Source organism: Adelges cooleyi, unplaced genomic scaffold (genome assembly GCF_023614345.1).
Source record: "Adelges cooleyi isolate 19-005CV unplaced genomic scaffold, UGA_ACOO_1.1 ACOO_flye_CR_arks_rails_tigmint_CR_PRNA_21, whole genome shotgun sequence".
Taxonomy (NCBI): Eukaryota; Metazoa; Arthropoda; class Insecta; order Hemiptera; family Adelgidae; genus Adelges; species Adelges cooleyi.
Window position 1 is genome coordinate 2988381 of NW_026095871.1, and position 16251 is coordinate 3004631.

General features: G+C 35.4%; 1 protein-coding gene across 2 annotated transcripts in view; it reads left to right on the forward strand.

Moving 5' to 3' along the window:
* The first annotated feature begins 1675 nt into the window (after window positions 1-1675).
* Window positions 1676-16251, forward strand: part of LOC126834242 (uncharacterized) — a 108273-nt gene continuing 93697 nt past the window's right edge. The window contains exon 1 of one of the 2 annotated variants that reach the window (XM_050566023.1): window positions 1676-2182. In XM_050566023.1, the coding sequence (XP_050421980.1) occupies window positions 2118-2182 (65 nt within the window). In that variant the 5' untranslated portion in view covers window positions 1676-2117. The remainder of the gene's footprint in view (window positions 2183-16251) is intronic. The other variant, XM_050566024.1, reaches the window with a different exon arrangement.

The window sequence follows — 16251 nt, forward strand, 5'->3', positions numbered from 1 at the left end:
TTTAAGACTCAATTAAAAAATTTAAAAAAACACAAAAATGTAAAATTAATGAATACATAATCAGCTTCGCATCGAAACTAAAACAACATTTGTTTGTCCTAATATTTGACCAAAAAAAATAAAACAATCTGAAGCTATTAAATTTTTACTTGATTTTTTGGACATACTTTATGATAAATAATATTATTATTATAAATTTATATTTGTGATATTTTTAATTAGAGTAAGTAATTAATTAAAATATATTCATGTTACAGTTAGTTAGGCTTTAAATTACTATTTGCACATGAACATCATGGCTATTATGTTAATTAAAAACATACTTTTCTTTTCTTTCACTCGTATTAAATACACATTACTTAAAAAACATTATTATCTTTCACGGAAGAGTGCCGCACTGGGCTCTCTGCCTCTTCTTCGTATATGTGTGTGCGTGTCTGTATGTTCAGTGCATCAAATACATTATCTTAAATTGCATATGAAAAAGTTGCGTCGAGACTCATTTGTCAATGTTCAGTGTTCCTATGGTAAATGTTCATTATATTTAAGTACTATTGACATCCTAACGCTGTATGACAAGAGTTAAGTTTCAATGCAGAGTTAAAAGTAAGAATTGGTTTTACAACCGTGGGTGCAGACCCCTAGGTCATCTTTTTTAGGGGCGATCACTCTCCTCTTGGCATAAATTGTTTTATTGTAAATGTATTTTTTAACTTGATTAAACAAATCATGTTTTTCTTTGATTTTATTAATTTGTTTTTTTTTATTTCATAAAGTTTGCCTTTCTTGTATTAAATTTTGACAAAATATGATTTTTAAAATAATTTTTATAGAAGTTTGATTTTGAAGTACCTACTTGTAAGTAATTATTTTCTAGCGCTTTTTGACATAATTTCTTCTTTCGGCTGGGGTCTATTACAATTTATCGTCAGATTAAGCAAAATCAATGTTTCATGATCCATTGTCTTTCTCAGTAGGAAAAGATTTTTTTTTAATGACTAAAACTCAAAAAATTGTTTATTTCTTTTCTTTCCAACCACTGATCGACCCGATCATCACATTACGTTGACTTTTTGCTCACCTCGATACGCTGACAAATTTATAAAAAAATACATATTTTAATATATAAATATTATAATCATATATATTTATATAGGTATATATATATGTTTTTTTTTATGAAGCGCATATTACCGAACAGGCGGTTGACCCTGTGCTGAGAATATTGTCGTGTTTTTTTCTTTACTCACTAGGCTCCGTAGAAAAAAATATCTTCAATTATTTTATTTTGCTCTGACATTTCCCCCCCCCCCCAATAATTATCAAAATCGTTTGCTCCGACGACTTCGCCATGCAAAACGTCATGTCATTCCAGATAAACCCTTCCAGTACCGGCCTAGTGGTTATAATATATTGTATTCTATAGATATTAACATAATATGGTCGTGTATAGGAGCCGGTACTGTCTCTTATATACATATAATACAATAAGTCAGGCAGACGACCCGCCAATGTCACGTGAAGCGTGCGTTCGACTCGGGTGGAAACGGAGTGGGGTGTGACATTTGAGAGGGGTGGTGTTACTCGTGGCCACGGTAGTGTGTAAGGCACGCGGGAGCGAGTTCCAGGCGATCGAAAGAGAAAACGGTGCGCCGCCCCGCAGTGTTATAATTAACGCCGGACCGTCCGTCGTGGTCGTCGACAACCGGTGTGTGTGTGTGTGTGTACCGATTATCATCTTCGCAGTACGTAAGAGAGTAAATAAAAAAATATATTAAAAAAAAAAAACGACCTAAGCCGCGTTCAAGAAGTATAGTCGTACGAAAATAGTATAGTGGACGTCCATAATTTGGAGTGACCAAAATATATATTTTGAAAAATTTACTCGAACGATATTTTTTTTTTAATTTTTATTTTTATACATAAATCTGTACGAAAGCCACTTAACACGGTGTGTGTGTGTTTAATTAGTGGCGCTCCGGTGCTGCGAAAGGGAAAGGACGGACACGAGAAGAGCGCGCGCGTTTTGTGCCGTCGCCGCCGCCGCACACCGTCTTCGTCCGTACGTTTGTTCGCGTGTGTTTGCCCCCGTGTGCTTGCGATATCGTGTCGTCAGCATGATGTCACTGTACAGGACCATAAGGGGCACGAGCGGCACCCAGAAACGAGTCAGAGACAGAAGGTGAGTTTACCGAGATCAGTGTATAGTATTATTTAGGTACCCTTCGGGATTGATGGAGCGAACACTGCAATTCAAGAAAAAAATAATACAAAAAAATACCCAGAGCCGTCAAGTCTGGACGACCTTTTAGGGCTGTACGAGTAGAGCTAACAGTATGTTGTCTGTAAAAAAGGTTTTTGATTCGACAAGATAATAATGGAAAAAATTGTTCACAATAATCATTATTATTAATCATTGGATGACACGGCCTTTGTTGAACTTAAGGCATGCAAAATATATTCTACGAGTAGGCAAAGTGTTACTATTAAATCGTAAAAGAAGTCAAATTTGACCACTTGGTGTCACAATGTCATAATATTGTAATATATGAAAGAAGAAATTGAAAAAGTTTCACTTTCTTACCAAACCTTTTTGAGTTTTTTTTTCAGCTGTAATTTCTGACTATTCAATACTAACGGCCAAGTTTGACTTCCTATAAAATTGTATACAACATAGAGTATAAAATTGCAACTAATAACAATAATAACATATCGTCAGCCCATTTAGCAATGAACGTAACTCCAAAATACCAAATTTTACACTAAAAGGAACAATTGTTCACTGTTTATCAAAGATTTCATGGAAAAAACATTGAAATATTATAATCATTATTATACCAGTTGACGCACAGTTTTTTTTCTTTCAATTAGTATAATATACCGAACATTTATTTTTTTGGAGATACGTCCTTTGATAAATAGGCTGACAATATTAAGATATAACATGCTAATCGGGGTAAACTGCTAATAATGCATATTTGGAGGCGAGTGGTAGCGGGCGGCTAAATGTGACCCTTACAGCTTAATGTGAATAAATTTGAATTTTGTTAAATTCTGAGATACATTTACAATTTACGTTCTTAAAATTTTTCAATACAAATTCAGCACTTTTAATTTTCTCTAGGTAAAAAAAAAACGTTTACATTGAACTCGTTTATTTACCTATGACTGTAAAATAAATGAAAAAATCGGTACTTTATAAAGCAGTTTTAAATCTTTTTATAAACGAAAATCGTTTAAAAATATATATATATATACATCATATTATCGGTTTTGGCTTAACGGCTATGATTTTCAATAATATTATTTTTATCTCTAGACTGGGTTCCATTGTATCAGTTCCACATTGTAAAATCATAAAACTCACTAAGTTCAATAAATAAATTTAAAATATTTTTTCTGGGATTAACGCAAATTTGGTGCAATATAGGTATATATTTTTAAATTAAGTTTAATTTCTGGTTTAAGCATTATTACCGAATAATTGACTCGGGCGCAAAGCTCGGTAAAGAAACATAAATAAATTCTTGGTGTTACTACTATCTAGTGTTACTGGGTGACCTATTCTCCAATTAAACAATGTGTTTATGCGTATTTTAGTGGGTCGTTATTACTCTGTATTTTTTATGCCGAGTCCATTAAAGCGTTCATGTATGTTTCACGAGGGCAACCATTATAATGTCATTTCGTGTGTGTAACCTGATGGCCAGGGAAGATTACTTATAGATTTGTCGGAGCCGTTAATTGTTTACGCTGTAGGTAACGATACACCAATCAATCACAATTCACTAGAATGAAGAAAAAAAAGAAACGTTCAACCGATAACTATAATTATTATCATTAGGCGTCGCGGCAAGCAACAATAAAAATACATTATTGATTTTATCAAATAGTCGAATCGCTGTTTAGAAGTTCCATACCTAATATAATAATATAATGTTAAACATTAGGCCGACAACGACAACAAGTGTAATAATGTAAATTATTCTGGAACTTGGCCGTTTGATTGGAAGCTCGATACGTTATGTTATTTGTATTAACTACAGCGACAAAACTATGACTTAGCGTTAATGTGTATTTTGAAATTAAATAAAAATATAGAAATACATATGTTCTAGTCACGGTGCGTTATCATTACAGTGGACTATTGTGGCAATATGGTTTGCTACAGTTGAGCAACACGTTTCCTTATATGTGTGTTACGACCATTCGCGTTAACAACAAAATGGAATTTGTTCTTCAAACGGCTAAATACGCCGAGAACAACGTTTTGAAATACACTTTTGATAAAAAAAATATAAATGTACACATGTAATAATATCGTAAATAGTTAATAGCGATTATAGGGGAAAACATAATAATATGATCTGTTACTGATAGTAATAAAACATTTTTATTGTATTGCGTTGCAAACACTGTGCATAAGTTTTCAAAGTCGTTCGGTCGTTTTCACTTTCCGTCGAACTAGACCAGCGTGTGATATTTTACTTTATATTAATCCAAGCATGGTACGAAGCTTTTGAGATGATGTACACACCTCTATTGAAATTCGACCGAAAGCCAATTGTGCTGAGAGGATTTCCGTTTTGTTTGAAAAACTTGTTTTTCCGTGTTGACACCCTTTTTCTAGCAGAAATCATTAGAAAACGTCGGGAAATCGCGGTCGTCATGAATGAATGAAAGATCGAACGCACGTCTCGTTTTTCATTATTATTACTATTTTTTTTTTATCACAAATAACGCGTTTTGTTTGTTTTTTTTTTTTTTTTGGTGGAAAAACTGACATTTGTCGATAGAATACAACAACACGCCCAGTCATTGTTCACCGCGAGGAGAACGGCGCGTACACGTTTACCTAGTGCCTCAAATAACAATTAAACCGAAGACAAACACAGACGGATCACGTGCATATTAGCTGTTTTTTTTATTTTACAATTGTTTTTCATTTGTGTACAACATGGCAAATTACATCCGACCCCAGCGTGGTGTTGTGTTAAAAAAAATAACACCCTTCAAAACACAGGCTTCTGTCGTCGACCGTTTTTGAGCGTAAAGTCAAAGCAATAATAATAATATAGTAGGTACCATGATTGAAACATACAAGATTTTTGCACAGGTTTCGGGAGACAAAATCAAGTATATAACATTTACACGATAAAATATATAGTGATAGAAAAGTATCTACAGTAAAATTGACATCGCGACATCACCTTACACGCTACTGCCATTTTGTTTAATAAGAAACACTTCCAGACGATGTGCAATAAACCCTATCCTATATTTCAACTATGATAGTTACTACTAATATTTTATCAAAACCTATTGAAAATGATATTATTCCAACAGGAATTCTTAACGCCTTTCGGAATACCAATGTCGAATTGTTAAATCATTATTATTATGTTCATATTGTACTCAACTCACTCTTGTATAGGTTCAACATCCCGGAGCGCGGAAACTAGACGATATTAGGTATTTATTTTCTTCATAATAATTCATTTGTGGCCATTCGCTACGGTCGTGTCTAGTCCGCAGAGACGACACGATTTTGACGTGTGCAGTGCTCGTGTTATGCAAATAAAATATGTATAAAAAAAAAAGGATATTATAACAAATTTTTTCCTCCGTCGTCGATTCGGTTGACAGTAGAATAAATACTATTACGGGGAAATAAAAAAAACGATTCCGGCCCTATAGATGGCACGCGCGTCTTCGGTAAATAATAATAATATTGTGTACCTATGTGTACGATACGAGTGTATTATTATTATTATTTTTTTAAATATATTTTTTACTCAATGGACTTGCCGTGCCTATAAAATGCGCCTGTGTGTGTGTGTGTGTGTGTACGCTTTCCAACATAGTAAAAACACTATCTTGTGTGTGCATAGTATACGATTGTTCCGGTCTGAGAAAACTAACGGCCAAACCGAGTTTAATTGCTCGGCGAATTCAGACTGTGTGTATCGACCGCACGAGCTCATTAAGTATATCATAATGTTATACCTAACTACTGTTGTTGAGTGTTGGGAGCATAGGTATACTTGTTTTTGTTTCTAATCAAAAAATCACAAGCGTTTGCTACCGTTTTTTTTTTTTTTTATTATGCTTTCTCTATCCGGTGAAATACGCGCGGGCGTGCATAATAACATTATGCGAAATTTAAGATTTATTAATTACTTTAACTTGACTGCCCATTATCGTTTGGACAACACACAATGAGCGTACCACACCGAGTTGTACACAGTTTTTTGTTTGATTGCGTTCATTTTTTTTTCCATGTTCTTTTTCGCTTTTTTTCTTTTCCTTTTCTATTACAATTTTGATTATTATTATTATTTCACCGGCGTAGGTACGACGGTAAGTCTGGTTCGTGTAACGTTCCATTTTGCCATTGCGGCCGCGGCGCGTTGGGCTAAAGGCGCGTGACGACGGTGACTTGCACAATGTTACGGCCGGCCAGAGAAAATAATATATATAAATCTCGACGAAAAAAAAAATCCGTTCTAGTATTATGTTTTGCGATATGTTATTATAATAATTTTTTTCCACATTTTCCGTAGATACACATAATACGTGCGTAAGACTAATCGGGTAGAATTCTTATTAACGTACAGCCGCACACGTCGCGTTGAAGTCTCCGGATCGTCGTTTTTGCCGCCAGACATACAAATACTATAAGCACACACACTATACTATGCGTAGGACAAAGGCATCAAAACCAAAATTATGTTATAATAGCGTTGCGTTTATTTCAAGTAATAATAATATCGTTCGCCTTTGGGCAACGTATAAAGGCCATTACAGTACACTGTCTGTCGTTTGTCCTCAAGGTGGCTCTAATTGCTGTGTTGTGCGACAATCCGAAAATAGTTTTGGGAAACAAACACATTAATCGTTAACTTTACCTTGGATACTTGTCGCATTCCCGACGTCGCGGTTGTTTAACCCAATTTTCTTATGTAGTCGACGGCGATCGCGTCATCATTCGACTCGATGAGACATCGTTGCACAGTATAATATTATGTATATTTTGTACAAATATCACACACATGTTTTGTAAAAAATATAACAATTTAAATATTTTTAAAATGTAATAACAAAATTAAATATTATTCTTGAGTAAAACATTTTGAAAATATCAATGTTCCGATTTTGCTTTTTTGGGTACATATTATTGGATTTTAGAAATGTACAAAATATACACTATTAATTTCTTTAAATAGATAAAATCAATTAAAATAAACCACCTGAGCCGTAGGGCAATCGGTGTAAGCTGTTGACTAGGACTGTGATTTCCTTAGTAACAATTCTGTCACCAGATCGGAACTGCTATGACCAACAGGTTAATTTTTGCACTTTTTAAAATTTTTTTTTTTTAATAGTAAACAATACATTTTTAGTTGGTTGAGAATTCAAGGCTAAACTTTACTTGACTATGTGTGCATTCTATATAATATGATAGATGAATATCATATGATATGATGTAAATTTTTGTCGAATGAACTTTAAACTTGGCTCAAGTAATCGTAACGTATTATTATTATGTCGATTAAGTTCCTGCAATCAAAAATATGGCATCCAAAATAGAAAAACTCGCGGACAACAACCAGTCAAACGGATAGTAAGATGTTCACGGTTAAAACTGATAAGACTATTTATTGAGACAGTCAAGAAGAAGATTATATCGACGGCGATGCGTTTTGACATGATTGTTTTCTAAATTTACAGCAAGAGGTTTTGGTCAAAATATGACATTGGCCTTCCAGTTGAAACTACGTATATTATATAGCAGTTTTAATTGCTATGGTAACTACGATTAGTGTTGAGTACTTTAAAAAAATTGAACTGGCGATTGAAAGTTGAATCAAGTTCATGGTACCCATAGAACAACAATGCCTGTAGCGAGTGTACTCGCAGTTCAAAACCGACTGTAATATAATATGTGCAGAGTTCATTACAATTATCGGTGTATTAATGGTAGTGCATGTATATTACCATTGATTAGCAGCAATTGTGCACGGCATTGTTGTGTTTTTGCTCGCCGTCCAATCCCAACGGTCATGACAATAAACGATCGTGGGAATTGAACAATGCGGTCTTAGATCATCTTGGAGATGTTCGGTACTCCGGGGCGTTCTGTGCAATTTGCCTATTGTCAAAATTGATATTCGACAATACTACATCTATACTATGGCCGCCAGTCATTGGTAGGGTGTGAATTTTTAATACAGTCAATACGCCGCCGAAGTTGTTGTCGCCTGTCGGGCACCGACTCGAGTATTTGATTTTTAAAATTTGTTTTTGTCAAGTCGTATGATTGCATATTACTTCATACACAATGACAGATGTTTTTTTTCCGTGTCGTCGAGCAGACACGTAATGTACTTAACTTAATCGTTTACCGGCCATCGCGAGCCATCACAGTGATTTTATTTTGCTTTATTTGTACCTATTTGTCGGTGCAGATTTGTTGGACGGTGGTTTTTTTTCCCTGCCAACGTGCGGTTTTGCGTACAATAACGGCGCACGTGTCAAGTATAATATTTTAATGTGTTTGTTATTGCTATTGCCCGACGACTTACGAAAGAGGGCGGGGATTTAGAAATTAATCGGTGAAATTTCCCAACTACTAAACAGGAAACGGTCCGAAAAATTCCTTTTCATCCCGTAATACTACTCTACGATGATGAGATGTAGCCCCACTGTGGAAGGCATGCGGGTATAATAATATAGTATAGAGGTACTCGATTGTCGCAGCAGCAGCAGCCGCGTTAACGCTTTTTCCAAATTTCCCTATTAAGATCGTTACGTTAGATTGCAAAACTAGTTTGACCGTAAATCCGGGGATTCCCAGTCAGCCCGAGCCGACCACCCGATTAGTCACCCCCGTAGGCAGACAAGAGGTCACGGTCCGCGGATAGGACATTATACCCAAGTACAATCGATAACGATGACCAACACGGCGGTCAAGTACATAATATTGTGAATCATAACATTATTATGCATATTTTGGTATTTTTTAGTGCACATAGGTACGCATATAGCGGTTAATTTTAGAACATGAACTTCTGGGTTCTAGTTATGATGCTGTGATGACGGTGCTTGACCTTAACGACACGTATACCGGGGATTGAACCGTTTTTAAATCGACTATTAATATTATTCAGCACAGCAGAAATACTATAGTAGCCATAATACATAAACTGAACGGGAAAGATATGATTAGGAAAGACTCAATCAAACGCCTACACTTACAATTGATTATGTCCTATACTAAGGTTGCAAGAGTTCATATAATATATACTTATTTTTTGGTATCGCTAACTAATAATATCCATGATATTTTTTTTTAATCCTAATATTATTAACCTATAGTATTAACGTCGATGCATTATTTATTATTTTGTAATTTAAACAATGTGGCTAACCACTGTCAAACTAGGGCAATTTTTAGAGTCTCGGTTTTGTCCAAGGACTTGGCTAGCATTGACGCGGTAGGCGATTTCTGTAAAATTCGTAATGAAATAGAAACACAACGATTTCAATAGTAAGTTAATGATAATAACAAGACCAATGAGGGTAAAGAATGGGTGGGCAATTTTCGTAAATAATTTATTGTTATTATTATAAAAAAACGATTGCCGAATCGCGTAAAATCAACGACGGTCGTCAACATTTGTAGTAACGGTCGGAAACGGACTAAATCAAATTTTGATAGTATTTTAAATGTTAATTCAACGTGACCGTTATTAGAAAATGTTATTTCATAATCGAGTAATTGCACATCTCACGCGGCTGCGCGTTAGTGGGGCTGGCCGTGCGTTTTTAGTTTTCATAATTTGCCATTTGAATGTTAATAATAATTTATTCCATTCAATCGTTGTTTCGTTTTGATATCTTTGCTTGTGCCAACTGCAACTTAAACATTTCACACTGGTCGTTGCGAATGGCGTAACCGTTTGCCGTGCGGAATTATTTAATACATCACTTTGAACTCTTCACGGACATTGGAATCCGGCGATTATTGTGATCATCTAACCAATAGGTACACAATACACGTTACAGGTACATACACTAGGCTTGGCACAACGACGACGGCATCGAAATTTCTACAAACCGTCCACTTGTCTCGTGAAAGTTCAAGGTCTTCAACCGCTTGTTTATGTTTTAAATCAAGACACAACCCGCGCCGACGATAACTGCAACAGCCGCGCCGTTAAGATGATGAGACCCAATGAGACCATACAGTATATTATTCTTTAAACGGTATAACTTGGTTAATTCAACCCTAGCATACAAAAAAAAAGAACCGCGAAGGGCGATGTAATGCTGGACGTCGGCATTAACCGTCATAACCAAAGTGGTAACTTGTTCATCACTGATCGGTGTATCGGTCTGTTTATCCGAAATCATCGTTCGATCGTCTTCTTATATTATTTAAATTTGTCCGTGACTAGCACACAGCTTGTTCGAGCACAAGTTCGACCGATTTAACGTCTTAATACGCCGCCGTCGCATTTATAAATGTATATGATAATATTATATTGTTATACCAAATAGGTAGTCGTTTAGGTGCGGACAACTCGCTTGTGAATAATCACACTTCTGTCGAACACGAGTATATATGCGGTATAATATTATTTTATAAGCTGCTTGTTTATTTTGTGGTGAACAGGTGGATTTGTCGTCGGTCAAAATACCTAAGTATAATAACGATATTATGATACAACGCACCGATGGCTTCTACAGCGCGGCCGTCGGGACGACCTTGGGGCTCCGGATTAGGTTTTAGGTCCGGTTACCGGGTGAACCGCCGGCTGTTTTGCGCCAAGACGGGCGTTTTAAAATGTATTTATTTTTACATTATTATTATTAGTAGTAGTAGTATTATGAAATGCGCGCACTGTACTCTACCATCTCTCTCTCCTACGGCCGAAGACGACCCGATGCCGTCGGTTTCTTTCAGTTGGTCGGACCGGTCTGCGGATCGCGCCCGATGACCCTTGGAGTCGGGCCAAAGTGTGTGTGCATATACTGTATAATATTTTTTGTACGTGTACACAACAGTGTGCGTTTGTAATATTAATGTCGATCGTTGGAACAGCAGCAGCAGACGTTACGAAACAATAAACGACCGGACCCAAAAAAATAAATCTCACGAAGCAATACAACACGAGTTGGGTTCGTGTTTTCTATTTTCCACGGCCGACCATAGGCCGTACAGTTGGCAAATTGCAACTCATATTACCTGCTAGAGCTTAATCAACTATTCAAACTCAAGTGATAACATAACATAAACAACAATGTTTTCAAAACTACAAAGTCGTAATAATTTTAAGAGTTAACTAGTGTAGGGCGTTAAAAGAGTCATCCGGTAAAGGGTGTCTCATAATACTCGAAGTCATTGTTCGAAGTGGGTCCGCGTGATATGGGCTTAATGTTTTTTTAGGAATTATCTCAATAACAAAACGGCCGAGGTGTGTGAGTTGCGATGACAAAAAAACATGAAGTATAGCCAACGATTTAGAATCTATAAAAATAATTTAGTCATTAGCACTCAGATAGATATCAGACCAGTAGCATAGTTACTGTACAAGCAAAAAAGACGATTACCTACACATTATTACGGTGTGCCACATGTGTACATCGCACGGTATTTAAACTGCAGTAGTTACGCCACCGATTAAGACATAGAATTTAAACTAGTTTTAGGTTAAAAACTGGGGTTAGACTATAAACTAGTTTGGTCAACAAGACAATCTTCGAGACCAATGTCAGTCTATGATCTACATTTTTGTTTATTACTAAACATTCTATTAAAATAGATCCATGAAATAATATTTGATTGCTGCATATTATGCTACCGATGTAAAATGACTGGCATAAAAAAAATGTTAGGTTTGCTTGTGATACCATACGCCATAGTGGATGTCTATAAGTAAGTACCATCGTCATGAGAATTTATTTGAAAATATCAGGTCCAGGGTAAAACGGATTAAAGCTAGTTGCACAGTAATATATTTTTAGGGCACATCTTTACAGTTATATTATAGGGCGCAAGAAAATAGTTTGCACCTGGGCGCACAGAACATTAGTTACGCCACTAAGGTGCCACAACACCGGCATTTTTATTATGGAATAACGTTTAGGCAACATTTCGTTTATACGTTACAGGCGATTGTGTTTCCAGTAAATTAACTATAGTGTTCATAAAGAAATGTATAACTTTTTATAGGATTAAAATATACTCGATATAGATTCTGGGTTACACTCAACTTGGTTGGTCCCATTGAACGTTTTAAAATATTGTGCAACCCAGCACTATATTATATTATGTGCATTTAATGTACTTGGAATAATAACACGATGCCTACTCCTAGTCTGGGTATGATATTGTAAATAATATATTGATTTACAGGCACATATAAAAATAAATGTTTAAACATACGATTTACAACGTGTTTTTGGATTTTGGTTTTGAGTAGTATTTAGATTCATACGCGACAATCATAACGAGTTATCGATAGTACTAAAATTAGTGTTTGATCGTACATATTTATATGAATAATAACATTTTTCTGCTTGCATTAGTCAAAGTTCATAATCCATCGACGTCTCGGAGTATCTCCTTAAAATTCGGATTTCCCAACAATTGTATGGATAATAATATAATTTATCGATTCGTCTCGAGTCTCGATAGCTGAAATATTGGCTTTGCGTTGCCAGACATCGCACGTGTACATCATTGTGTTGTGATAGCTGCACAGGTGTCGGTTGCAGATAAAAGTCTAGTGGGAATTCTGTGCGAGGTGCAAGCGGTACACCGCGTCAAAGGTAATCTAGATTCTGTACGTTTTCCTATGTTATAATATACGCTTAGACTTGTCTACACGGTCGATATAAATAACGTACGGCCGTGTAGTAGTGCATTATGTATAGCTGTCGGATCGAAGATGCTATATTTTACATAGGGGGGTCATCGACCACTTTAATAAATTTATCAACGGCCGCACTTACTTTGTGAGTGGTCGTCGGCAGCTTCTAGAAGTTTGTCTCGCGCTACTCGAATATGTTCCATACGGCCCATACGACCGGTGTACACATAATATTACTATAATAGTATAATAATTATTACGGCTTACTAACCTGAGCCCGTCATTAATTATTATTAAAATCTAAAACCGCGACGGTCTCGCCAGACATCCGTGTTTTAGATACAATATCTTTATTAGGGTATTGGACGCGTTTAAAAACGTCCCGGGTTCTACGGGCCAAGGTGTTAGAACCGGTTTCAAACAGTGTTATTTTTTTCATTCTAAATACATATTTTAAACTTTTATTTTAAACCACACCAGCCTCGTTTTTCATAATTCGATAAATTTGATAAACGTCTTTATAGCTGTTATTTTAGCTTCGGTGTGGAACCGATTGTAATAAATTGGTTTTATAATGATGCGTTTTAATATTTTATTAATTCTACTTTCGATCTGCGATAACTTTTAACCTCTGCAATGGTGTGCTGGCCCGATTTCTTCATAAGTTTCTATACCGACAATAGTACACAAACGGCACTTTTAAAGGCTAAAAAATTCGGAAAGTTTACTCTTCCTAAATTAAAACGACCTTAAAATTTATATGATTGTCTACTTAAAATGATTACACGCTATAGGGTCATTCCACGTGAAATCACCTAACGGGTGTGCGATATACTTCAAAAATACCTTCACGACAGAAGCGACTGTCCTGGCTATCGCTCTGAGTAATTTTTACAAGTACTAATCGTTCAGAAAGCCTACCCTAGCCCACCCACAGGTGCGATTGCTTTTCGACAGATTCGATTTAAACGTGTGAAAAATATATGCTCTTAAAATTCTCTAAAAGTATAGTTTACAATTTTAATGGGGCCATCGCGATTATTGTGGTCGTTTGTCACAAAACTGTGTCCCGTCATGCAATAGTATAGCTATAAGCAAAACGAACGGCCACGCTGAATGGATCAATGATCGCCGTGTTGGTCGTTTATGGGCCTATGCACCGCAGATCAGCTTCGGGGGACACTTATGGCTATTACGCGCGACCAAACACCATGTCAACTCATTTCTCACAATTTTTTTTACAACTGCCGCGTCACCGTGAGACGTTACAACATCATAATATAATAATAATTATCATATAAGATACCTAACCGAATGCATAATAGTAGCGGGTCCCCTCCCCGTTCTGCCCGGCTAATGAAACAACAACCTTTAGGGAGAAAGGGAAATGGGGGAGGGGGAATCGATTATTATTATATATTTTTTTTTTAAATCATTGAATAATTATCGTTTAATTGCATTTACATAATTGGACGTTTTCCAGTCGATAGCTGCCGTCGACTAACGACACGCTAAGACAACCGCGCCGGACGGTTTTTTTCCACAGTGTTTACTTAGCCGTTTATTTTTTGTCTCATAAATCCATTCAAAAGTGTATCGGATTTCGTTATGCGATTTTTTTTCTCCCCGCGAACAAAATAATAATAATATATAATACAAACGTCACAGCTATACGCGCATTTAGGTAGGTATCTTTATCGTTATGTAGTAGGTGTTTGAATTTTTGTTTTTTATTTCATTATTATTATTATGTTTTTTTTTCCCCTTTTTTCTATGATACCTACTTGCATTTGTAATATGTGACAAATGTGACTGTCCAACATGTGTATTAGCTACACTTTCGACATTTTTTTTTCGCCGAAAAATCATAGATATACCTATATAATATTATTATTCGTCTCTTTCTATCGTTCTCACGTAATTCGGAGGGAAATTATTTACGGTGTACCGGATAAAACGAACGGTCGCATTACGTCCACCTGGCCGGGGTATATTATTATATTATTATATCGTGGAATATACCATATTATTATCATTATCATTATTTGTTTCGATTTCAAAAAAAAAAATAAATAAAAAGATTTGCGCCCTTGTTGGCGCAACGCATAAGCTGTGATTTGTAATTAATTCTTTTTACAACATATAATATAGTTTACAAGTTGTCCCGTGTATTACTTATGTACCTAAGATGTATAATTATTAGTATACATGTCACCGTGTCATCGATCAAGCTACCCATAATTGTCCCGTAGATGGAAAATGTCTCTACATTGATTTGGCGTTGTTCATCTCTCTCTTTTTTTTTTAAATTTCATAATAGTTTTACCACTTTGAAATCTAGAAATGCGGCCAATCCGCCGAAAAATTAGTGTCGTCTCCTCACTTTGGTATGTTGTCTGTTGTGTCACAGCCAAGCCAAATGTTACTTTTTTTTACCCTATTATTCACCAACTTTCTGCACGTGTTCCTCCACCACATTAACCTTGAGCATCAATGAGTAAATATAAATATGTATCCTTTACACTCACAACGAACATCTGTACATCAATATACTCAATGGAGTTGTATTATAATAAAATCCAGTCGCCAGATGCTGAACGGTAGCTTGTAATTTGTTTGCAAGACATTATTGTTATGTTTGTTCATATCGATTGTAAGAGGTATTGCGGAAGAAACAACAATGGGACGGGACGTCGTTTTTAAGATAATAAATAATAACGTTATCCTTTACCCAATTCCCGGCGGATGGTAAATAAACTGTACAGGAGTGGTTGGTCGTAAAGTGATGTACGAAATAAATATACATACCTTATACTATTGGACGATGGTTGGTAAAAGTAACAAATTGTTTTATCACAGTGAGCGCCCGCAACTGTGTAAAAAATAATAATTAACGGCTAAGATCTACATCGAAGGTATACCGCGGGTCTGGAGAAAAAATACCCGTTAGTTTATATTTTATATCATTTGAGAGGTCGATAAAATCAAATTGCGCAAAACTTTTATTAGATATTTTAAATTAATTATTAGTACTATTAAATTAGTCAATTATGTCGTAACACACATTATGTCTTATACTTATTTAGAAACGGTCATCATACATTTCGCCGAGTCAATAGGATTAATTTGTTTTTATTAATTTTTTAATATTATACAATCCTGAGGATAACAACAAAAATAATTGTACAGTTATTTTAATTAAAACAAATATTATAAGTTGTAGCTACATCGCTATGTTCTACGACTATTACAAAAGTGTATTACATAAGCACATCATTCACAGATATATGTTTTAAATTTATATTAATTACGTAAATTAATAATTATAATTAAACTTCTTATGCTTGTAAGGTAAAATCCCATTTACTATCTT